This window comes from Athene cunicularia, assembly GCF_003259725.1.
Source record: "Athene cunicularia isolate RWA chromosome 5 unlocalized genomic scaffold, athCun1 chr5_part1, whole genome shotgun sequence".
Lineage (NCBI taxonomy): Eukaryota > Metazoa > Chordata > Aves > Strigiformes > Strigidae > Athene > Athene cunicularia.
This window is the reverse complement of record NW_020799101.1, coordinates 23,885,659-23,911,860: the sequence shown is the minus strand read 5'-3', so window position 1 is coordinate 23,911,860 and position 26,202 is coordinate 23,885,659. Positions and strand designations below refer to the sequence as shown.

General features: G+C 42.0%; 1 protein-coding gene across 24 annotated transcripts in view; it reads left to right on the top strand.

Moving 5' to 3' along the window:
• NRXN3 (neurexin 3) overlaps window positions 1-26,202 on the top strand; it is a 991,793-nt gene that overhangs the window by 38,583 nt on the left and 927,008 nt on the right. For 20 of the 24 annotated variants that reach the window (XM_026849892.1, XM_026849889.1, XM_026849875.1 and 17 more), the window contains one exon: window positions 19,620-19,637. The exons of the other annotated variants lie outside the window; for them this stretch is intronic. In XM_026849892.1, coding sequence (XP_026705693.1) covers window positions 19,620-19,637 — 18 coding nt within the window. The remainder of the gene's footprint in view (window positions 1-19,619; window positions 19,638-26,202) is intronic. 24 annotated transcript variants of the gene reach the window in all.

The window sequence follows — 26,202 nt, the reverse complement described above, 5'->3', positions numbered from 1 at the left end:
GCTGCACTATTTGGGCTATGCTTTATGGACTCCTCTGTTTAGTGTTAGTTTATTTTTCCTCATTACTGACTATAGTTTTGTAGCAATCAATATTTTATCTGGTTTTGCCCATCTGTAGTCTATGTGCTGTTTTCAAAACAGGAAAGAGAAGATCCCGTTTCTTTAAATGTTTCCAGTAGAGAAAGGTTTATGATTTCTCCAAAAATATCAAAATGAAACACTAATTCCAAGTCTTTGAATACTTCCTTGGGTGCAAGGAGACAGGAGAAAGTGTAATGAGGTCTTATATTTCACCTCCCCTCTGCATTTCTGCAAACTTGCCAGGGTGATGCTCTCCTGTAACCTCTTCCTGTCTAGCATTCACTGTCAATAGAGACAGTTTTACTGGAAACTTTGCTCTAGAGCACAGTGTTTCCACACCAAGAAACCTCTGAAGGCAGGACTCATGTGCTGGGCTCCCAGCTGAGGGATAGATCTGACTTTACAGGAGGTTGTTCATATGTGATGAAGACAAAGAGTTTTTGATTGGACTTTTTTGTTTGGTTTGGTTATTTCTGAGAGAAGATCACATGGAAAAATGAATTCCTGAAAAATCCTGGGCCCTTAATCTTTGCTGTCTTTGAGCAGCTAAGAACTCTTCTAAAATGTTCTTTTTTTCTTTTGTGTTTGTTGCCCAAAAGTATCTTCTTTAGACACTGAAAATGGTTGTCCCATTTCTAATGTTATTCTTGAAAACAAAGTTGCCTGGCAAACAACAGGCACCCAACTGAGCAGAAAGTTCTGCATGGAATGAAGATGGTGGCAGATGGGGCATAATGACCTTGTGCTTTTTCTAGAAACAGTAACATAATGAGAAGGCTTGAGTAGAGGCTCTTTAGCCCAAAAATGCTTTCTTATTTTCTGTGTAATCATGACATTCTGCATTTAACCATACTGTTCTCATAACATACAGGAGTGTGTGTAGCACTCCTCCTCTCAGGGGTAACTAACAGTTATAACCTGGCACTTATGACAGAAGGTGTTTAGATTAAATTATTAGAAGCTGTAAGCATTATTTATGGATTATTTTAGTGCAACACACAACACAATTTAATTGTTGGTGCTGTGAAGAAACATAGCACTGGAATTCCTTCAGGTCTGTAATAAAACTCATCAGGAAAACTAGGCCAGAATGAAACATATCTAAACTAACAGGCAATGTCAAGATCAAGAGTGACATTTGTTGGTAGTGCTGTCAAAGTGGATCCCAAGATACTCACAGAAAAGAAAGTGGCCAGTGCAGACAGAGATGTATTACTAGAGCTATTAACTCCATGGTAGGTGGTTGAAGAGCGGTGCCTGGATCTGTGACCGTGCAGATCTTTATTTTAAATCTTTCTGGCAGTCTTTCATAACCCAAACACCTAAACATCAACACTCCAGCTGTTCCTTCCTCAGAGAAGAAGTATGATGAGTTGATTTTTGTAGCTGCTTATGGCTCTGCTGCTTTTCACTGCTTTTCCTCCAGCCTAGTTGTCCCATCTAGGCCTGTTCCTGACTCTGTTGGGAGTAGAAAGAAAGCAGATAATGCTCTGGCTTTTGCACTGATCTTTGTTCATCTTGCCCCTAACTCGGTAGATGGAGAAGGCTGATTTCAGGAAGGGGAGGTGGAGGGAAAGAGAGATGACAGATGATGTGAAGAGAAAGCAGAACTGTCAAGATGATCATGGCTGGCAAGGGAAGAGCCTTGTGGTCATGACTGACCAGGCCAGTTTTTGCGTGCTGGCACTGGGAGGCAAAGTAGTCTCTCTGAGGCAGAGCCACAGGAGACTGGGGATTGGGCTCTGCAACTGGAGAAAAAGAAAGTGGGTCAGCAAGGGAGAATCTGGCCACAGCGTGTGTTTGAGGTGGGAAGGCTGCCCAAGCATGGAAAGCTAATCAGCCTCCAAGGCACCCAGTTGAAAGGTAAAACTGCTTTCACATTTGCATCCTAATATTTGTCTTCAGCTAAGTGAAGTATCAACATCTTTTGAGGAACTGTTCCATTAACATCTGCTGGGAGTGTTCTAAATCTCCCTCCTTTTGATGTTTGATTCCCTTGCTGGAATTGGCCACCTGATACTAGAGACATACTCCTCACACCTTCCTAGCCCTCATCAAATGTTTCCCAAGAACCTTGCCATGTATAAGAACAATGCAGAAATGCATGAATCTCTTTTTTTTTTCCTACAACAGTCCTTTTTTTCTCATTCCTCTGCTCTTGGCTTTGGGTACTGAAGTCTTCTAGGTCTACAGATGTCACTATGGAGCCTATTTGGACCACACATTTTAAATATATGAAATTAAAGGAGTTGTTTCCTTTAATAGGATGACGTAAAGGTGCTGTGACCTTTCATTTCCCTCCAGACCTTATGATAGAGTACTAGGTAGTGGAACATGGCTAACATTCAAGCTAAACTAACTTCTGAGAAAATATGAATCTCTGTTATCTCCTAGACCATTTGCTATGAATTTATCCTGTCTGTCTGAACTGACTCCTTCTGACCTCTCTGTGATTCAAAGCCCTGCCAGCTTTAAGTACTCTATATTTTCCAGGGTTAATCGTTATATGGGATGGACACAACAGGCGTCTCTTCTGTGTGTAGGAATCTCAGAAAGGAGCAGATGCACAACTGTCATTCTCCACAAGAATGTGTAAATTGCAAGACATGAGGTAAAAGCTCCATCTGCTGGAACAGTCTTTGAAGGCCCTGTTGGAGACAAGCTCCAGCCTTCTGCTCTCAAATGAGGTGGCTTCATTCAGGGCCTCCCATAGCAGACAGGAAAGCAAAGACTAGTGTGGAAAAGATAGCAGGCAGAAAACAGCCAGAGCTGATGTTACTCATGTGCTGAGGCAGCAGCACCAAGGCTGTCTTGATCATCATTGATACTGGAGCCAGGTCCTGTATTTTCGAAGGTGGTTACCAGGGTCCTGCCTCAAACCTTGTCAGGAGTAGCCCAAAGTTGGCCAGTATCCAGCAAATCAACAATAATCTGTATGTTATGAGACTGTGCACTGCTGAGTGATCTGGACTCAGTAAGAAGGTGGTCTCCATTTCGATTTGGGACAATCGAAAATGTCTTTCCCTATTGGTATGGAGAAGGACTGTGAAGAGTAAGATCTAGTGACAAAGATCTTACTGATGCTCACTGCCGAAGAACCTGTTATATCTTTGTCATTTGATGAAGTAGTATAATGCAAACCAAGGCATATTAAGGTGCTGTTAAGTGCTCAGAAGTTGTTTTTAAGAGTTTTGTAGACTCTGGAGATCAAGATATGAAGTATAGTTTATGGGATGTCAGATGGTCCAACAAAAATTGCAATAGTAATAAATAGGCCTTTTTGACTTGCCAGAGCACTTTGTCAGCATCAGCTGAGTAATACCCAGTGCAAAATGAGTGGAAAAGGGACGCCAGTTCCCCCTCTGGGGCTGAATATGTCTATAGTCATTACTTATGGTAATGTATGATTTTTTAGCTGAATATCATGCATTTCCTGAAGAAGATACTGTAGGGCATAAAATTAGAAGGAACAGTCAAAACCAAATGCAACTCTGAAGAACTACTGAAAGGTGACAGCATGGCATTTACCACTTTTTTAAGAGAGAGACATGTTTAGGCATTATTAAAGAGGGGATTGGCCATATTGGTCTTGCAGATGGCACTGGACGTCCCAAACACTGTGGCTATGTCTGCCATGGTGGCAGGGTGCTACCATGGAATATTAGATGTTTGAGGTTCAAAGAGTTTCAGACTAATACTGAAAGTTTGCACTTGAGACTTTGTAGCTGTAATAGAGGATAGGACTGCATGTTCTAAAATACCAGAGGGCACAATTTGTGCTTTCTAGGGTTTTGCATTTTGTCGTTGAGTTGCAGTGAATACAATTCTCAGATTGATAGATTTTACTTTCTTAACAGCGTGAATATCATACCAAGAAGTTTAGTGAGATATTGGAGGACAGCAGTCGTTGTCTTCCCACACACATTATACACCTGCAAATTTGCAGTGGTCATTAGGAGCATGTTCAGAGTTTAGTGAATAAATCTTTGGAGACAGCCTCATCCTCTTTTGTAAATCATGGTATGGCTGTAGCTATCTGACCAGTTTAATCTCTTATATCTTTTTCCCCATTCTTTTTTAGTGTGTCACTCGTAAGAAAGCTTTCCCCCAATAGAAGTGGGTGTTGCTTTCTCTGGAAGTCGTACAAGAGACTACATAGGAGTGAAGAAGCAGCTTTTGCTCATGCTACATTACATTAAATAATAAGGGGGGTTGTTTCCCTGTTCTAGGTCTGAGGGAACCTAGCAGATGCATACATACTGTCTTCTGTCTGAAGTTTAGGATAGTGAAGTGGACTCTTATCCACTGACATCTCCAAGCTCAAGATTGGCTCACAGTCCTTCTGTACCATCGCCCAGTCTGTAGGACATCCTTTGGAGTGGTGCTGTTGACCTCAGTGTTCCTAACACAAGGACTGGGTTTTTTTCTTACTCTTCATGCCATTGTGTGGGGTTCTTCAAACATTCAGCATTTAGAATAGAAGGGTGTTCTACTTCCCCCAGTAGATAGAAACTACAACAATTGCTCTTTCACCCATAGCAAGTAATTAAGTTCATGTACGCCATGACTGATAGGCAATATCATCTTCTTTGACAGTTTCTTTTTCTCTAGTTATTTGCAAGTGGGGATTAAACTGTATTGCACTGGTAAGAAGGAATCAGTCCCTCTCAAATGGTGGTGTGTAGAACTGATACTCTTTGTCAGGCCTCACCTCTGGCCTTCTGGAGCATGGCCAAGGGACCATAAAAGCAAGGGGATCAGGTTTCATTTCCACCTCAACTTTTTACAGCTAATCCTGGAGAAAAAGAATGTTCCTTATGTCATCCCTGCAGTGACAATGGTCATGACCATTCGAAGGCAATATCACTATAAGGCACAGATACCCACTTGAACTATCAGCAATGGTGAATAATGTGCTCTTGGAAGGAGATGAAGCTACAGTACTGTCCTGGAATAGAAAGGTGTGAGGCTGGTCTGCATAGTGTTTCTGCTTGTTTTACGGAGTTTTGTTGTGGCATGGCTGATAAGCAGTATGTCCATATAATGTTACATTTTATAAACAGCCAGGGAGATGTACTCAGTTTTCTCTCACTGGGAAATCATCAGGATCTGGATATAGTGTTATTAACCCTGTTGCTCTATGCCTCCAAACTGGCAAGCTTCCTCACCAGACTTGATATCCAGCAACTGGTGGCTGCTGAAAAAGTCCTTATAAATGTTTTTCTGTACATTCTGCTAATATAGATATTTCATGACTGGTTTACAAGAGAAGATACCATGTGCTCTATCTGCTGCTCCATATACTGCCTGTGCTAGTTTTACACTGGCTCAATTTTGCAGCTGTGTAGTTTTCTATTACTTTCCCATATGCTGTCTGATATCCAGGATTAGGTGGTATGAGGCTATGATTTTCTTGATCACCTTTCACCAAATTACAGTGTTTGCGTTGTCATACTTGTCTAATTGTCCAGCTGGTCCCCACCCTTCTTCCATCTTATGTGGATGTATAGGAGAATGACCTGCAGATAATGTTCCTAGTTGAGTGGCTGCTGTGCCTGACAAATGAGAGGTGTGCAGCTGAATATGACAACCATTTTGCTTCTTACAGATTCAGGAGATTCAGAAGAAACAAGTTCTCATCCAGGAGGAGTTACTTTTCACAGTACAAGTCTTAAATAGGAGCTGCTTAAAACTATCTGAACTGGTGCAAGCACCTGGTAAAAAGATGGTTTCCACAGGTTGTTCTTGCAACATGCTGGATTAATATTCAATTCTTGGGATTCACCTTGCAACAATATCAACCTATCACACACTTAGGCAGTTACATCCAACCATGTATTCTGTTTTACATTTGGTATTACCAGTATTACTAATCCTTCAGGATCTACTTTATACTGACTTTTTTTCATTAGAGATGTAACTTCTAGCTGAAGACTCAGTGTCTGCTTCCTAAAGTTTGCTTTGAAGTGACATTAAACTTTCCTATATTTTTGAATGTTTCTTCTTGTGGATGGCCCCTAATACAAAGAATTATCTTCAGCTCCTTCAGCTGATCATGCAGCATTCAGTTGCAAAAAGATGGTACTGAAACTCCATATCTCCATAACTGAAACCACCTTCATTCCTACTGTGTCCTTGGGGTTCTCTGCAAATCATTATCTGTGCTGTTCTTCTCAAACTTGCATTTCTCTGTGGAGGGGAAAAGAGTACATCTCTTGGACCACCTTCCTGTGTATTTATGGCTATATCGACCTTTCTGAACCACTTAGAGGTTACATCCAGCTCTCTTTAAATGAGTGGGCTGTTTTGTGTATCCAGGCACCCTTCACCAGCTGTTGCAGAGTCTTCCATCCTTGAAGACAGTAAAATCCGGGCTAGAGAAAGTCCTGAGCAACCTGCTCTAGTTTGACCCTGAGGGAGTTGGGGGGTCAGAATAGATAGTCTTGAGAGGTCCCTTCAAACCTCAACTACTTTGTGATTCTGTGGTTCTGTGAACTCAGAAGCAGATGTTAATGCCTGTTTCTGCCACATGATGTGAGGTGACAACATAAATAATGATTTTTTTATCTTGTTAAACATTATGTCTTTGAAAAAGGCAGCTAAGTCAGATGCTGGTCCAGGAATACTGTCCTTCAATCACTCCTTGATACAGCTGAAATACTTTTCTCCTACAGTCCTGGAAGGCTACTGCTTCCCAGTCATTTCTAGTGGGATCCACACTGACATATTCTCGGAGAAGAGAAAACAGATATTACCCTTTTAGTAACTAGAGGGCATAGAAAAGAAGGAACAGTCCCCCTTCCAAATTCCTCAGCAATAGTGCTTATGACCATCACTGGAACCCAAAGATGAATTGTGTCTCTGCTCTCTAATGGTTATTGTTTTGTTGCAGGCTGTGTCTCCCTAGTGAAGGAAGTTTTTATTAGCTCTTTAAGTATGGGACTGATTACTCACCTAGTAGTGAATGAGGCTCTGTAAAATGTAATCAGAATAAACTGAACAGCTTTCCCTGTTTCATTCTGCAGTTATAGGCCCTGAATTGTTCAGGGAATTAGCGAAAGCTGTGGCTTTCCATGACCTCATCACAGACATGGAGGTACAAACACCCTGGGACAGTCTGACATATGCTGCTGGTCCTAACACCTTCCTTTCCGTGCTTTTGGTGCATGAACACTTAGAGCTGGATCCTGGCTGGTGAGGAATAACAGTTCCTGGAGGAGAGGTACTAGCTTTGACTCATGCACCAAGCATCTGGTGGAAACTTTCTGCAAAAAAATTGCATTTAGAAATAAGAGTATAAAATGTGTTCTGTTTGTGCTTAAGACCCAGGTGAGATATCAATTAGTGCTAGTGTTTGATAGTGTGTTTGGCAGTCTTCTTGGTGGGGGGATTGTGCTTTTTCAGTTATGCCATGCTCAACACATTTGTGTCCTGTTGGAAGCCAATTATTATGATGGGGGCTTTTCTGGATTAAGAAATTGGCTAGGATATGAATTGAGGTCTCCATCTGCTTTCACTTAGGTCATGGGAGGACTGCTAGCTGGGAATAACTTTGAATATTTATTGACATACAGTGGATTTGAACTAGTGGCTTGGAGATGAAAAGCTTCATACTCAGCAGTGCGTTTTATATAATAAATGTGAGAAAATGAGCATGGAAGCTATTTATTGCAAATGCTTCACAGATTTAAGAAAGAGTAGAAATTTTAAAACACTTTTTCAATAACTAAAAAGATGTACAGCTCTTTTTCCTACATCTTTCCTGTCTGTTTTCTGTTGTTCTGGGTATGAGCTTATTTGTGTTATGTTAACACATTTATCAAAAGTGGTTTGGACTATGTATAGAAAAAACAAACCCAGAATTCTTATGCATGCAAGTGCGTGTAATTTTAGGGGCCTGATCCTAGTCCATTCGATGAATCTGCTGAATTCAGTGGGTACAAGGTCCTGCCCTGCCCTGTGGTTATGCACTTGGGTCTGCATCTGCATGGATCCTGCTGCAGGCTGGAGGTCTACATTTAGACAGTCATACAAGAAAATAGAGCATTTTGAAAGATGTGGAATGCAGCTGTTTCCCATCATTATGTTTCACATTTACTTAAGTCAGCAGTTACTCTTTTCCAAGCAGTGCCTTTCAACAATAAACAAGGCAAATGCTTCCAATAGAACCTCTTGATGACTTCTATTTAATTTAAATATATATATTGCAGCAGCAAATACAGCAATAACATGGAATATAAAACCCTCTAACACATACTCTAAAAATGATATGTAAGTGTAGGAGGGAGAGCAAAAGAAGATGCATTTCTCCTGATTACTCATGCTGTATTTAGGGTGATTATTGTAAGTTGGAGGAACATGCACTATATATTTTTATGTATAATAAATAGAGTTCTCACTTTACAGGCACACTGGAACTCCATCCTAATTGGAATTGGAGTGAATGAATCAATAATTAGTTGATACTTACTTACACCAAACCCAGAGGCATGCTAAGCATGTCATAGACACCAAGTAAATTTCAAGATTATGGTCTTTGTTTTCAAATCAGTAGGCAATTCAGGGAGATAAGTGCTTAGAACAGAAGACTGTGAGTGGTTCCTTGGCCATGGAGACCTACTGCAACACAGATCTGAGCACCTGATGGTACCAAGTGGCTAACCGGCACCCTGGCAGCCTTTTCTGAGTCTTTCCCTTAAAGCTTTTCTGCACTGAGGAGTGGTTGGGTGAGAGAGTGAGCAAGAGATAGTGTGCAGGGTTTTTATCTGGAGGTAAATAAGAAGGCTCAGCAACAAATGGTGTAATAAAATAGACATTTTTAATAAGATATAATGAAAAGGGGAATATAGATAGCAAGTAAATCTTACATCACTTCAGAGGCTGGAAATTCTGCTTTCATGCAGCATCAGATGGACCTTGGATGGATTTTCCTCCTCCTTCCCTTGCTGTAGTGCCTTTTATTTTGTGTAGCAAACAGAATCATGTATCTTTTCCTGGTGGGTTGGGATAACACCCATCAGCACACAGCACAGGCCAGCATAGGGCACTTCAGCAAGATCCCATGCAGTGGCTACTCCTGTTAATGTACAAGTTTCTCAGGCCCTAAGTACAAGGCCCAACAGAGCAGACTTGGCCTGATTAGGATCACTAACTCCTCGAATACAGTGTCTTCCGCAAGGCTCCCAATACAGAACTGAGTTACAAATTAATTCCATCTGAATCCTGTAATAAACCTAGATTTTATTCTGTATTAGCTATAATCAGTATTGAGAAAGAAAGTGGGAGTTTTATTTCCCATCCCCCAACTTTTTTTCAAAAAGAGATGTGTATAATCTCAGGAATTTTAGGGAGGTGTGTAACATTGACTGAGTTGGATTCAGTGGTGAAATGCTAATAATTCTACTTAGACCTTCCAACAAAGAGGTAACTTGATACTGAAGAGACAACATCTGGACTACTGGCTGGAACCTTAGAGGTCCCTTTTAATGTGGAAAATGCCATCTCTCTATTTCTGTGGGACATCTGTGTGCCTTGCAGATGGATGTACTATGCCATTTCTGTCTTGGGATGCAGTGATGCAGCACAGGGAGTGTTGGCACTAGTAAGTGCAAAGGAGTGTAAGCTGTGCAAAGGAGTGGTCCTTGCCTTCCAAGACTGCACAAGCTGCTGCTTCTTCAGAGCTCAGGTGGTGGCCTCTGAGGCCAGTAGTATGGGATGTCCTTGCTGCTGTGGACTGGCACCTAGGGCTGCTGTGAGCAGGGAAGCTTTAGCTTTAGCTCAACCAGTGGAGCAGCTTCTCTCTTCCTGCTGCATGTAAGATTAGGTTGTCAGAAGTAGTGGGGATGGGGGGTATTCCTCCTTGCAGGTTTCCCCCTTGTTCTGCAGCCTCTGACCATTTCCAGAGCAGGCTGGGTATGAGGAAGCAATACTGACAGTGAGAGTCAGGTGGGTTTGGAGAAGGGTCCCCCTTCCTCTCCCAGCACCCTTGCCTAACTAGGCTAGTCACAGCATTCTGTAGTTCCAGCTCTGCTTCTTCAGATTGCTCTGAGGGGAATATTAACATCCTTTAATAACTCTGTCAGACTTATCGAGGGATTTGTTTTATTAATTCCAAGACTGGGTACAGCAAATAGATTATAGCTTGGGACACTTCATAGGCTTAATGAGCCCTTTCTCTGCTTACTTATCACTTTTTTTCCAAATCTCCTTGTGTTAACTCCTTTTTCTGTTCTTTGTGTTACTATTTATTGAATATCCTCAGTGCTGTATATGTCACAGGGGATATGCCCAAAGTTCATTCCTGTCCATCATTTTTTGGATAAGAGGAATGGAGGCAGCACAATTTGCAATGGATTTGGGGATAGTAAATGCCTTTAGTAACTGTCATGGTGACATTCTGAGAACAAGAAAATACTCATCATATGTGCAGTTTCTTGCTTAACAGGAAGAGAGGTACTTTCTTTCTGTAGCATATGGTGGGCAATGCCCTGGTTTCAGTCTCTGTATCACATCTTGCAGGTGGTGCAGACAAAGGTGAAACACCATAGGCCTGATTGAGCAGATAGCAGAGTGCCTGCAATGAAACTAGTTTTAGCTTCCTGGGTCACATGACTAGTTTGCTTTAGTGTAAGCCACAAAACCAGTCAACATGAAGTTAATTTTTGTGGTGGTCAGCACAGGAAAGTCCACTGTTCTGTCTGCATCATCATCAGCAAGCTCCCTATCATTTTTATGTCCTGTTAACCTTCTAGCTTTATCTTTATTGCCTTTGCTGGATCTGAGAGATCTGAGAAGAAGTAGCTAAGTTGGTGAATCCAGGGAAGGCATTCCTGGCGGGGAAGATATTTCATTTAGGGAGGTCCATCCAGTTGCTATCCCTTCCTGATGCTTAAATCAATTAAAATAGGAAGGTCACTGGAGAGAAACTGTCTCCTGTATCTCAAAGATCTGTTGTGTGAGTCACCTCCAGTTTACAAGAACATCTCTTGCTATGATATGATGCAACCACTGAAGTGTCACATTGGTTGATTTAGTCCTTGTTAAAGTCAAGAGAAAATTTGGCTTGTAATGGGAAGTTACTTTCAGCTGTAATTAGAACATGAGGAAGCAGCTGACCATGGGAATGTAACTCTCTTGCAAGCAGTTTTTTAAAAGCTTTGCAAAGCATGAGGCTCTTTCACCTTAAAGGGAAATCCAAATGAGGATAGGAGTTTCCAGCTGTAAATGTTTGCATGGAATCAGGTGCAGAGATTCCTAAGTAATGTTATAGAAGCGTGAAAAAACAGGCAGAACCATAAGTAATGTATGCTTTTAGAAGGTCATAGGTTCTTGTTTCATCCAAGCTGGGGGGGAAAGAGAAATCATCTTCCTCTTTTTACCACTGAAGATGACCTGTGAAAATGCAAAAACAACTTTCTATGTAATCCCACCACTGTTCCTAATATATGAATGGCTTATAAATGGTGGTCCCAAATATTGTAGCTGAAGGCAGGAAAACCAATAGGTCCTCTTTTATTCTGTGAGCTGCCACTTAAGTTGAAGAAGCTTTGGCACTTCTAGTACGTAACATGATGAATCGTATGGCGGCTTTTGTTGTTTGCATGGAACATTGAATGACAAATCCTAGTGTTTGTGCAGGAGACTGTGTACTGTATGTAAGTTGTGCACACACTATCAGAGTGTCTAAGTTTTTCTATAACATGCTTTATTTGTCCTCCTGTATCTATTACTCCTTCACAGGAGCTATAACTTGTTCTTGGCCCAGGTGTTGCAAGTGAATTCTAGGGCAGGTGAGTGCTCTTTATAGGGCTGCATGTGTGATATTGCTAAACAGAAAGAGAAAAGGGGGTCTGGATCTGCACCAGGCACTGGTGAGGAACAAGGGTCTCCAGAGAGGTAGAGTGCTCTTAAGCTGATTTGTTCAAACAGTTTGTATTTCTTATTCATAAACTTGTCAGCCTATGTTTCTGACAAGAATAATAGCTTTGTTCTCACTGGATTTTTGGCTGGACTGTGTAGTACTGTATGCCCCCAGTGGAAGGATAGGTTTCTGATGGGTTTAGACATGCTAAAATGTACTAGTTACACAAATTGTCCAGTACAACTAACCCAAGGATAATATTCAAAACTGGTCCTGCTGTAGATGACTTAGATGTTTTTTCACTGTAGGCACAGAATGGCTGTCATATGCAGAGGATGTCCCAGCACCCTTCAGTTTAGAAAACAAGTGGCTAAAGCAGGAGGTGAGTTAGATAGTTAGAATCAAGAGAGCTGTGGTGATGCTGAATAGAGACTATTTATTCATAGTATTTTATAAGGTGACAGGTAGAGGATACCCAATGCTATATATTCAGCTGCAGGTTTTAAATGAACAAAAAAATACTGTTTCACACCACATTAATTCTAGTTCCAGAAGAGACCAGACAAATTCAAGGAGGAAAAAGTCCATCAAGGACTGTTAAGCATTTTGATCATGATGCAACATCCACCTGTCTATTATTGCTGGAAGATGTTAAGAAGGGTACTGTGAATTTTCTTAGTTTCTTTGACTCTTCCTTGAGTATATGTGCTTGGCTGCTGTCAGAGGCTTGGTCTTGGTGTCTGCCCTGCTCTGTTACCAAAACTCAACTTATGATGCCTGGCAGCTGTTACTGACAGGATTGTCTGGGGAGAATGCATTTTGAATTGGAATAATAAAGTCATAGAAAATGGGATTGGAAAAGGTCTCAAGAGCCAACTAGTCTTTCCAAGACAAGATCGGGTATATCTGAAAAATTAATGAGAAATAATTTTTTAGTCTTTTCTTAATAGTCTTCAATGCCAATGGCTAGCTCCCAGTAGCCAAGTTATTCCAGAGCCTCTCTACCCTGTTGCTACCAATTTTTTCTAACATTAAACCAAAACTTCCCTTTCTGCATCATAAGTTTCTTCTCATTCTATCTATGGAGAATATGGAGGACACTTTTTGGATTTTTTTCTGCTTGCACCTGCCCTTTAGAAGCTATACAGTTATGTTCTCTTTCTGTGCTCCATAAGACTGAACACAACTGGCTGAATGGAGATGTATAGGGGTGCTGTGCAAAATAGCAGGGAGCAAATCCTCTATTTCCTCCAGTGCTCAGGCACCTAGGATGAAATAGAAAAAGCTTCATCCTGGAGCGCTTGGGCAAGTTGAAGTGAAGATGAACAGATTCTTTGGAGGGCACTGAGTAATTAAATTCCAGTTGGATTTTTGCTAGTAGTTGGCTACAACTGTTGACTTTTTCCCCGGCAATGTAGCCAGGGCCCCAAGGAATGTACGTTAGCATATTTGTTGGGATATGTGGGAGAGAATGGTATTTTCACTGAAAGCTGTGAAATCAGCAAGCAGCTTTATCTAAGAATAGTAATGATACAGAGTTAATTAGAAGGATTATTATGAATTTGTTTCTCTAAGATTTTTTTCTGTTGTTTTTTTACTCTTACTGGAGCTAAGTAACTCTCTGCATTCATTTCTGAAAGCAGCAGGCATACTTATTCCTTCTATACCATGTTGACATGACAGCACTTTTCTAAATGGCATGAAATTGTAGCGAAACCATAGTGGCTTGCAAATGTCTCCCCAGCTAGCTATAGCGCACACTCGGCCTGACTATCTTGGTTGCCAGAGAGGAGAAATCTTGGTCCCTTGAAGTAAAGGATCAGTTTTCTTTAGTAGATATAGGATCCACTCAAGCTTCATATGCTTTAGCAGGTGACATACTCAGGCATGTGTCATTCAACTTCACATTTGACTCTGTGGAGAGGGCAGACTGCCCACAACATTAAAGCACACAGTATGAAGAAGTGCATTTGGAGGCATCAAATCACTGTTAATCATTCAGATAAGATTTGGAATCAAATCCCTTCACCTCATTTAAATCAGGAGTGCTTTCAAATCATATAGCACTTTTAGTAGAATCAGCCAAGTTTCATTCTGCCTCTTTAAGTAGTTCTTACTGTTCTCTGACAGGCTAAACTGCTGTATGGCATTCCTATAAGCTGTTAAACATCTGCCTCTTTCACTTCAGAACTGGCTGTATTTCAGTACTGGATGAATGATTCCTATATTCACAGCTAATAAGTGCTTTGGGATCCCAAGTATTAGCTGTGCAAAGGCACAGTACCACAAATGTCTGCAATTCTATGCACCATATCAAGTGAGTACTATTCCTGAGAGACTGAAGCCTAAGAGATCCCGTAGGACAAAGGACACAGAGAAATGTAATTGATTGTAATGAACTTGTTTATGTATGTGTCACCACTTGTCTCTACTGAATAAAACAAGAAGTGTTCAACACTCCATTAACACAAATTACAGGGTCCTATTCTTCTGGAGTGAGACAATAAAGCCTACACCTGCTAGTACTGTGAAGTTCTTCATGATCCCAGTGTGCAGCTCAGTGACAGACATCATAGGCTCGATTGGTCTTGGATTTGTTTCAGTATCCTAAATGTTTAGTGAATTAAATAGAATTGGTCAAATTTACTTCTGTGGCAATTCCGTTGGAATCAGTGGAAGGGTAACAGGAACAGAGATGAAATCATGACACTGTCAAAGGAACTGTCAAGTCTTTTATGAATTTAATGGAGCTAAGATTTTAACCTAGTTAACCATAAATAGAACAATCTTCAAGGTGCGTATCTCCTCCTGGGCATGGGCACTACAGTGATGTGCTAATGCTTGAAATTGGTCTCATTACGGAGTCCATCTTTATCCAAGCAAATTGTTAGAAGCTATTCATACAGTGTAAATGCCATTTCTTTATATGTTGCTGTAACCCTTTCCGGGTGGCTTTGAGCCACTGTGGAGAAAGATGAGGAGTCTGTACAGTTTTCACCAACAGCACTGGCTCCATAACAGCTTGTCAGAGGAGGTGAAATAGGATGATGTATCTACCTACCTTTTCCTTATTAGACCAGGTTAAGGTGGAGTGAGACCAACTGACAAATCAGCATCTGGAGTTAACACTTTTTTTGGTGTAGTATCAAATTAATGACGACTTTGCTTACTGCAATTTGAGTGGTTTCCAGCTCAGCCAAAATGCAGCTTTTCATCGTATTGTTAAAATGTTGCATCAGAACTCAGTTAAGAGGAAATCACCCGGTTCTGAGTCACCAGTTTCTCTTACTACCACATTGCAGGAGTCCAGGCTGGCTCATCACGTATCTTTTGAATCATTTCACAGGTGGCCATAAATATATCAATCTATGGTCTCTGAACTGTTTTCATATATATCAGTAAGTCAAGGTAAGTGACTGAGAGTTCCCAATCAGTCATTCTTCTGCCAGTGAAATTGTACCCATTATCCATTGTCTGTATTTGCAGCACAATGAGAGCTAAATCTACTTTAGAAAAGCTTTTTTAGGTGTCAGTAATTTCAGAATAAGGCCATTTTCCTGTCTAAAGGCAGAATCTCCTCTTATTGGGAATGAGACTCCTATGACAAAAAAATGCCTCCGAGTGTTAAAACTTTTGTCCTCCTCCTCTCCTCAGTTTCTGCCTGCTCCCCAGTGCTCTCCACACACTGGCATTCAGAGAGAGGGTAACCAGGGACCTCTGGAGGAGGATGCTGGAAAGCTTGAGGGACCTGGAGTACAAGACAGTACTATATACTTCTAGGTGCTTATTTCCACTTAGCCTAGGATGCTTCTACCTGGCAACTAGTTTGTGATGAATTCAGTCTGTGGCTCTCAGTTTAGCTGTCGGAAGACAGGTGTCCACAGCCCATCAAAGTGGGGAACAAGACTGAATGGACCATGGAGGTGGGAACGAAAGGAGGTCTCTTTGGGTCAAGGTGATTTGTACTGGTAGGACTGGTGTGCACAGTGTGTGCTGTCCTTGTCTTCCAGTTGGAGAGAGAGAGAAGTACGCTCTCATGACTTCCCTTATTCCTAAACTTCTTGTTAAAAATATTAGAGTTAAAAATACCTCAGATGTTTTCTCACAGGCAAGGGAATTATCTGAGCTATAATAATGTTTGCTTTGTTCCTCCCGCTCCCCTCTATCCTCCTCCTTCCCATTCCACCCCACCCAGATGGCTGGGGCTGCACCAGACAAAGGCAGCAGCCCTGCTGATCCCTCTTTCAACCCAGCTATTAGCATCAAAGAACAAAAGCAAACAGCACCCGCTTGCAGCTCAGCCTTTTACAAAGGAGCAATAAATGGACTCGTGTATAGGATAAAGCAAACTCTTCCTTCTCTTTTGTTAAGAGGCAGACCTTTCTGTATTTGAAGTGCTCTGAGCTGAAGAAAGTGGAGAAGTCTCTATTTGCACGGTAGTAAGTCCCATGGTCACTGGGCTTTTTGTTAGCCGTGGGTTCTGCATGTTCCCTGTGTAATCGAACACTGTACCTTCTCAGTCGCTGTAGGTAGGAGGTCCCTAGAGGAAGCAAGGTAGCGCTAATGGAAGAGGAGTAGAGTGGGAACATGTTTTAAACAGTCCTTTTGAAAACAGACCAGAAAAACACGAAGAGAATTCGTGAGAAGATCTCAGTTGACAGGGTCTGAAGGAGAGTCAGCTCAGTTCCCCAAATCTGGTCACTGCCTATTTGCCATCTCTATCTTCTACCTTTCTTGAGGCATTGGATTTCTTCTAATTGTGGAGTCACCAGCCATAAAGTACTGCCTCAGAGGTTCCTTATTAAGGGTCCCTTTTGTCGATATATGCAACCCCAGTTTTAATTGTGCACCAACAGTGAAGTGAGTGGCACACCATGCTGCAGAGATGCTGTGGGGTTTCCCATGAGGACTTGCATGGCAATTTGAATTGTATGCCACGGTGATATTGTAGGGTCTTTTCTGAGGACTGACTGGCTCTATGCCATTTTTATTTTCACAAAGCAGTGCTTTCTCATGTGTGTTTTAAAATAAACCCCAAGTACTTTCACAATTTGAAAATAAGCATTTGCCAGCAAATACCACATGGGGGGGTGTCTGCAATACAAGAAACTCCCTTTGTATTTAGTATGGGAAGTAACACTAATGACCTGGGCTGCCACATAGGTAAATACTGCAAAAGTGTCGCAGACATGCAAACAGTGCCTTTTCTAATGCAACTGGTGTATACAGAAATCGTGTTGGATGGAGACTTAAAAAAAAAAAATTTCCCTTGCTGTCTGCCCCCTGTTACTTGCCATTGATAAACTACATTTTAGAGATGCTCGTGTAGCTCTTAACACTTCATTGTTCCCCTTTTTAACAGCTTCATGACCTGTTTAATTCATGCACAGTTAAATAAGTATTATTTCAAGCAGTGTATCAGTTACAGCCCACTGCCTCTTCTCTTATTTGCTTAATGTGTTTATCCCTTGCTCACCCTTGGTTAGCTCTTTCCTTTGCCCTTTCTATCTGCTGATCCTTTTTATTCCCTAAACGTCCCACAGATTTCCTCCGGGAGCACAGACACCCTGGTGAGGCTGCCTGCTGTTCCTGGGCCCCCGAGGTAGCCTGGGCTTCGGCTGTCCCCGCTTCTTTTTCAGGCGTGCAGCAAGGCTGAGTTCAACATGGGTCTAGAGCTTCGTACCTGCTTAGAATAGGCTTTGGGGCAGATGCTGGATTATCATAAACATTTGAAGTACCTTACTGTGTTCCCTTCTTCCTCTTCTAAAATTTCTGTTCATCTTCTCTGACTGCCATGGATTTTCCTCAAGTCCTAGCTGTGGACTTGTAAATTCTTTGGCATCATGCTCGCATTCTTCAGAGGTGTTTTAAGGGTCTGCTCCTTCCTTCTGCCCCTGCTCTCACCTTTTGCCTTCCATCCTCAGTGCATGCATTGCTGCTTCACCCTTGGTTTTTTTTCCTACCTAAAATTAATTATTTTTCAGGCAGACTTTCAGTGCTAAGCATCCTTCCAGGCTTGCATGCCAAGACACAAGTTCTTAGATACAATTATTTTTTAAAAGAGGAAAGGCAACAAATAACAAGTCATCAGGTCTGACATATATGTTTAGTAGAAGCTATGGAAATTAAATGAGTTGATACAACAGTCCCTCCCCTCTTTGTGCATTGTTTTATTTGGGTTATTACCTCCTTAGGGAAGGATGGCTTGATATATGTGTGATGTATCACAGGGACTTTTTCTCAAATGATTCTGGAGCCATTACAAAGTGATAAACAAGAAACAACAGAAAGTGATAAACAAAAAGCAGCATGCATAGGAATCACTCACCAACGAAATGCACGTGTCTGGGGAAGACAAGTGGCACCAGTTCCACAGCAGCACAGCTGATTTGGACAGGAAGGTGAAATACTGATGGAAAACTAGAGGGGATATTCAGGGAAGGAAGATATGTTGTTAGGCCTTGGTGTGTAGGCAAAGCACCCAGCGTGTCATGCTCCTGTACTTGTGGCAGAAGTGGTCTGGGACCTGTAGTAGTCCAAATCGTTAATGCATTGCTTTGAAGTCTTACTGGAAAGATGATACCTGTAGCAGCACAATGCCTGAGCAAGGTACAAACCTCCAGGGAAGAATGCTACCTATGAACCTGGCCCCCTTGTTTCTTCAAGCAAATTCATTTTTCTTCAGAGGACTGCCTTGGGAGGAAAGTATTGATACAGTCTAATCCCATGAGATTTCAGGGGTTCTTCCCTCATGGTGTTATGATAACTGTAGCTATTCAGAGCAAGACTAAATTTGGGATGTTAAAAAAGTTATGAGAGACGTTTTTTTAAAGTACATTCTCTGGGATTTGTGAGCTCTGCCCAAAACACACACTACATTCAAAGATATGCCTTTTCTGTGATCGATACTACCACTTACATAGTCTTGCTCCTCTCTTTTTTTAAAGGACTAATTTATTCCTGGATTTATGTGATTGATTCTGAAAAGCAGCTTATGTCACAAAGAGAAAAAATACCGAATGATGTTTGGTCTGAATTCAACATCTTGTGAAAAGACAATATGTGGGATGAGCAAGCCTCTGACACTCTTCTCCCTCACCCCTATTGCTGTCTGCAATAAAGGATGTTGTTTTGGGAATGATGGATAGGAGGAATGAAAAGGAATGGGCTCTCTTCTAGACTTTGGGACTATGCTGAGTGTCTTGCACATGGTCATAAATTCACATGGCCCCTCATAAAAGGGGAGCAGGTTCTTTTATTTTTTCTGAAAACTTGCTTGAATTTATGTGCAATAGAAACCTACTGCAGGCAGGTTTTTTTTGTTTGTCTCTTTTGCATTTGTGTGAAAAACAGTAGAATATTTTAACCAATATTCTTACAGGAACTGACGTGGCTTGGTTCTATCTGATTCCAGGAACTCTCTCTCCGGACAGATATGATGGTGGATTCACTTTTACATGCACAGTGGAGAGGGAGCCAATGCCTCCTCCCTTGCATGGCTGGGTGCTTGGCTGCAGATGGGTGGCCTTCAAACAAACCTAATTACTTCTGGTTTTGCATGAAATTGATTTCCATGCAAGGATGTTGAGTTGCTGTGTGCATCTCTAATGGCTTTTTTCTCTTCTCTCTCTCTCTTTTCCTTTTCTCCCTTCTGCTTGCCATGAAAACACCTCAACAGATGTCAATCATATTCCAGGTAAGTGTTGCTTGTGCTGAGATGAAAGGCTGCTCTTTAAGGAGTGTTGGTGGGCAGTTACCAGGAGCATAAATCTCAACCTGCTTCCTGAGAGTGTACAGAACAAATCTTCCTACTGAACATCACAGGGTCTGGATTGCAAAGTCTTTGCTAAAAGGAGGGCTTCATAGTAGCAAAGGTCACAGACTTCCCTCTTCAGAGGTTACATTGTGTTGGTCAGTTAAAGGGATGTTTTAGGAATGAAAGTTACATTAAAAATGGTTGCTTGTATTGCTAATTACCTGACATTTGACATTGCATTATATACAATTTATTTCGGATACATCTGGATGTAGTCTGCCATACAAATCTAGTTCAGTCATTATCCTTCTCCTACTGCTGTCTACTCCATTTGCTAGTCCCACTGATAACCTATTGACTTTCATTTCCACTAACAAAGGAGGATTTTTTTTATTTTAGGTTTTAAAAAGCAGTGAATATCTTCTGGTTGAATGTGAATGTGTGATCTTATTTAGGCATCAAAACTTTAATCCCTGATGGGGCAAAATTATTCATATAAAAGGAAAAAACATGTGTTTTATTTGCTTGTTTATTTGGGGAGTTTTTCCACAAGGAAGTATTTTACCACAGAGAACTCCAATCCTCCCTCCCCAGATAGCTCTCTCATTGCCAGAAGTATCTGAATCCCCCAACTTGAGCTACAAGGGTTAATCAAACTAGACCACCTTATGCTGTGGTCCACATCCTGTTGCCACTGAAGCTTAAGAAACTAATTTTTACCTCACGCTCAGGCAGCTCCACCTGGTTTATCATTATGTGAAATGGAAATGAGAGCCTAGGGAAGCAGCTGGCATTGCCCTGGCTGGAGTGAGATGATGGCAGAGTCAAGGCTCTTTTCCTTCTCAGATTTCCACATAACTTTTGCTAAACCCGACCTGGACCTGGAACAAGTCCTCTGTTCAATTTGCTTCTTTTCTACACTTGGATAATCAGATTTTGTGAAACACTTCAGAGAGATGCAGTGAGGGCCAGCTGCTCGGGTAATTTCCCTGCATATTTAGCCTTTTGGCTTCTCTCATCAGCCTCCTTTTTGTTCTGCTGAGGTTCTTTACATTCTGTGTGCATCTCAGCTGGCAACAATGGGGATGGCAGTGGCCAAATAGCAAATGTTGCTTGGCATGTCTTGGAAAGAGAGATTCTGTGAACTGTAACAGTGAATCTTTTCAGTGACCCACAGGGCTGAACATGTACCTTCTCTGCCTGAGTCTAAGGTGTCCAGGAACTCCTGTCTCCTCTCATCTTAGCAGGATCTGATGGGACATGCACCAAGGACTTGGGGTCACAAGTCTCTCCACCATGTCCTGAAGCTGTGGGTGTGCGTGGCAGAAAAGGATGGTTGAATTGGGGAGACATGTCCTTGATGTTCTCTGCCAGTAGGACTCATGATATTATGCCGCAAATGAGTGTTGCCTTGAACACCATCAGGGCCATCTCCAAGGCCTGCACAGTGTGCAGGGGCCAACAGCATCACTCTTAGAGACCCAAGCAGATGTGGTACAATCAGGACAGGACCATGCTGCTGTTAATGTGGGCACCCTGGAGTGGTCCATCCTTCTGCTCTCTGAATGGGCTCTTCTGCCCCACTGCCCTCTTCTTCTCATGATTATATGCTTGGACGTGCATTTTTTGTTCTCCCCATCACTCATACACATGTGTTCTTTTTCTCAAGACTGCTATGTGCTTTCTCATGTGAGTTTCTAGTCACATGTGAATGTGCTTTTCCACGTGCTCTCACACTCATCTGTATGTTGTCCATCTGAAAACTACCCATACCTCATTACTGGGCTCTGTAACTCTTTACTCCTAGGCAGCCTAATCCCTCTGCTCAGGCCCCCCTGGGGAGGACACTGACATTGCTGTATGACTGAGCAGCGGTGTGAACCACCAGCAGGGTTTGAGTGTGCACTTCCCCTATGCCTGGCTGTGCAGAGGCTTTCTTCCTATTTGGCCGTCCAGCTATCTGTATTGAGAGGACAGAGTCCTGAGCCCCTGTCAAAATGGATACTTTAACCATCTTCTGTTTGCAAGACAAATTAGGAATTTTATGAGCTACTGGTAACTATTTACCCCCAGGCAGCAAAAGGGCTGTAAAGAGCCCATTGATTAACGGAGTATTTTTTATTGTTGAATAGACTGGTTAGAACAAATTCTCCAGTAAGAGAAGGTAGCTGTGAATAGGCTGGGGCTGGCAGCAGTGGGGACCACAGGGCTCTGCTCTGAGTACAGTTGCTGCAAAGTGCAAAGAAGTTGGTCTTGTTCACAGTAAACAGAAATGTGTAGTATGAGTGTTCCCTGGCTGCAGGATCTCTGCTTGTGAAAAAGAGGTACTCTGGCAAGAGGGACTGGTATACTACACTCCTTTAAAGAGCCAGCTGAAGACCCCGTCTGTTTTACTTCACAAAGGAAGAAGCCGAGCTGCACTGCAAATCTTATGATCCTAGTCACAAAATAACACCACCACATTGTAAGCAGCAAAGTCAAGTATTTAGAGCATGGCCCTGGAAGTGGGACTGTTGCTATCTGTACTCAGCTGGATCACTGACTCACTGTGTCATGTAGAAGAGAAATAACTTCTTTCAGTACTTGAATTTTCCCTTTGGGGTTATAGCTACAGCCTCACCTCATCTTCACAGCATGCTTAGAGATCTTGGGCTGAACATAATGGAGGTTAAGAGCCTTATTACAGAGGTTAAATGCCTTTGCTGGGGAGTGGTGTGTAGCACAGACCAGAATGGATCCTTCTGTCACCTCTGCACAATATCTGCCCCCTTCTTTGCACCTCCTACTCTTTGCCAGTGGTCTAGGTTCTGAAAGACAAATTGTTGGGAAAAGATCAGTAGATCAGGGAGCAAGTGATATGCTCCTTTCTCACTTCTTTTTTTTTTTTTTTTTTTTTTTTTTTTATATGCAGGAAAAAGAACTAAGCATGGGTCCTTGTTATTATGGTGACTGGTGTTGATACATGGGGGGGGTGTCGAAGTTTAAATAGTGCTTTTCCTGTTCATGCCTCGCTCTACCCCCTTTGTGGGAAAGATACTCAGTTGTTCAAGGGCAGGAGGCTAAATTCTGGGTATTTTGCTGTTATGATTTTACTGCTGACTAGAATTTACATGTAACTAAATGGACACAACCCAGTAGAAATAACCTAATTAACTGGGGCCCTGAGGAAAAATTAGTCCTTGCTTGCCTGAACAACTCCTTCACAAGGATATAGAGATCCTTGAAGACGCAAGCGTACTAGTGCTTTTTTTGATCCAGGTCTTTAATCTTTCAAAGTCCATCTTTTAATGCTTCTTTCCCTTCTTCATCTCAAGGCTGCTGTTTCAGTCTGTCTCCCTAACTCCATGTCATAGGGTCATTTAAGCAGTACCTGTACGCTGGCTTCTGCTTCCTTGAAGCTGAATTCGGCTTTTTGGGCATGAAAATGTATGAATTGTGTTTCAGCCCATCTGAAGTTTCTTATTTGCAGAAGGTACTAGGTCAGAGTAAGAATCCACCCATGCTGTATCTTCAGTGCTGTACAGGTTTATGTTCTTCTTCATAGGTGCCACCATTGTTTTCATTCTTGCATGCTCTTTGCACAGGCACCGTCCTCAAATCAGATCCTCTTCCACTGAAACGTGAATGCTTTTCAGCTCTGTGCACATCCATTTGCAACATGGCAATAGTGATCACTGGGGTCAAATCAAGAATTCATCTAGCCCAGAAATGTCCTTTTATGAAAGTAGACGCTTTGAAAGAAGCTTTAAGAAACTACGTTAGCATTGGTCTTGTCCTGATATACCTTTGTGGTTTTAAACTTTCTGGCCAGATACTGCATCTGTGTTGTGGTATTGTACAGGCATTGATGAATGTATTTTCTTTGGACATGTCCAGTCTGTTTTTCTTCACCCACTTATATTTTTTAACTCCACAGTACCCTGTGATAACAAGTCCCATTGTTTAATCATTCAAGTGTGGAAAGTACTTCCTTTCACTTGCTTTTATACCTGTTACTTGAGAATTTCATTCTCCTACTACTCCTTGTGTTCTGACACATAGGAAAAAAAAAATTCACCTGCTGTTTACCTGCTCTGTATTATTTGGGATTTTATCTTTGTCTCATATATTGACAGAGATGTCTTTTCCAAGCTGAAGAATTCTTTTCCATGCCTAAGAGTTTTTCTTTTCCCAACTTGGGCACCAACTTGTGCATCAGATCAGGTGCCCTGATTTGCAGTGATACCCATCTTCTTATGGGTCAGCCATAAAATGCATTCACCCTCAGGTCTTGCTATCTGCACATCTTGCTGTCTTGCTTTCTCTTGTGCACATGGCCATCTCTGTGAATGTTTGCATGTTTATTTTCATTCTTTCAAACACTACCATGTTTGTAGCCCTCTCTATGTGAATACTTATTTAAATATGCCATGTGCAATGTCAGAACACTGTTTCTGCCATGGGAGAAAGGAGATAGATAGCATGGTTTGATTGCTATTTCTGCCCATAAATGTTGGGGTAAATGACTTCCTCCTTGGTTTCTACCTCATGTTCTTACTCCTTTGATCACTCAGAGTAGGTGCCACTCACCCTGAACTCACTGCCCCCAATAATGACAAAACCTCTCCTGGATTGCACAGCAGAGGAAGCAAAGAGGATGGAAAAGAGAAGCTAGCACAGCTGTTGTGTGTAATTGGATTGGAAGTGGGCCTCAGGCTACAATAACAAAACTGCACTCCCGGCTGGCCTCACTGCTGGGGCCTGCAAGAAGCCCCTTGGCTGTTGTGCATATCATGGTTGAATCAAGCAAAAATGACTGCTCCCCAGCCTGTGCTACTGCTTTGCCCAGTTAGAAAAAACAGACACCATGTATGCCAGCAGCCAAGGAATCAGGTCATCCTCTTGGCAAAGCTGACCTGTCTAGCAGGTAAAAGGTCTAATCTAGGCCTCAGAATGATTTTTCCTCTTCATCCATTCTTCTCATTTCTCAAGACAAGGGTTTTGCTTCTTCCCATGAGTTCCATCCTTTGGCCCTGCTGGAATGCTGTCTTTTTGGCACTCTTAGGGAGTCTTCCTTGGTCTTTGGGTTTTAGAAAACTTCAAGGTACCTGTTTTAAGAAGGACCACATGAGAGATGAGGGACTTGTCAGCTCTTCTCCCTAACTAGAAAAGGGAACTGCTGATGGAGCTAGGGTAGGAGACTCAAAGGAGAAAAAAAGCCTGTTTCTTAAGGAATTACAATTTTTAGCAAATTAGGAAAGCAGGTGTAAGCAACAGAGTCCATCATTCATCAGAATGCTCTTCTCTATAGTAGATAACATTTTATTTTTGGAGGAATTCCTGGTTTGCATGATTTCTTTCTTCAGTTTTGCTGTAAAGGATTTGCATGCATATTCTAGACCAGAGGGCACGATGCCCCACCTCAGACATACATTGCAACTGGGCCTGTTATTGTTTGAATGGGTCATGGAGCCCAGTACCCAGGAAAGGCTCCTCTGTGAGCAGGCCTGTGCCTGGGGATTGCTGGGCTGCTGCTGCTGCCTGGCAGTCTCTCTACCCATTCATTAAGAGCTTTTGGGCTAATCATCTGACAGCATCATTAAAAGGGAAATACTTGAGGCTGCCTGCCTTAACAGAGCAATTCAGCAGGGCATGCACACCCACTCACACGTGCACACCCCTAGAGCATGGGCACAGTAACATGGGACAAGCTATAATTAAGTAGATGAAGGAGTCCGTCTTTCTTTGTTGTTGCAATCAGTTGTCACTCTCAGCTGTGCTTTGTGCTCTCCCCACCTTCTTAGGTTTTGTGGCTTGATTTTTGTTATGTTAGTTCTGTGATATCACATGTCAAAAAATTAACTAATGGGTCAGTTCATGCTTAATGGATTGGGCATGAATATGTATCCAATAGTATTTAAATTATATTTGTATGAATGCAATTGGATTTACAACAGTAAACATATTTGAAAATTGGGGGTAGAAATGGATTTTAATTGAAGCAAGCAAGGTTTATGCCAGAGAGTTACTGGACAGACATTGGAGCAGCCCAAGTGACCACCACAGCCCCATGTACAGAGTTGACAGTGACTGTCACTGCTGAGGGGAGCTGTGCTGCTTTCTCGCTTTACCTTGAATTATCAGAGTAACTTTAGAGCCATAGAGTAACACACTGCCCTCGGAAGCCAGATCTCCAGTTCTTCCCAGAAAGGAAATGGAGTAGTATTAAAAATAGGTTACAGGTAATTTTTTTAGTCCTTGCCAGATCTGCTGTACTGGTGTCTAAATAGCAGTGTTGATTGACTCCTAAAATACAGGCTGAAGCCAACACATTCAAGATGAGGGTAGCTTTGTGTGTGTGTATGCATTTAGCCCAGATGTTCCATCTAAAGCAGATGTGGTGGGATCATGACCTCCCTTTCACTGACCACTGCAGCCTTGAATTTTAAATCTTTAGCTGAGGAGAAATTATTTCTGTAGCTCTCCAGAGGAGTGAATGCTCCCTGCAGGGCCCTGTTGGAGACCT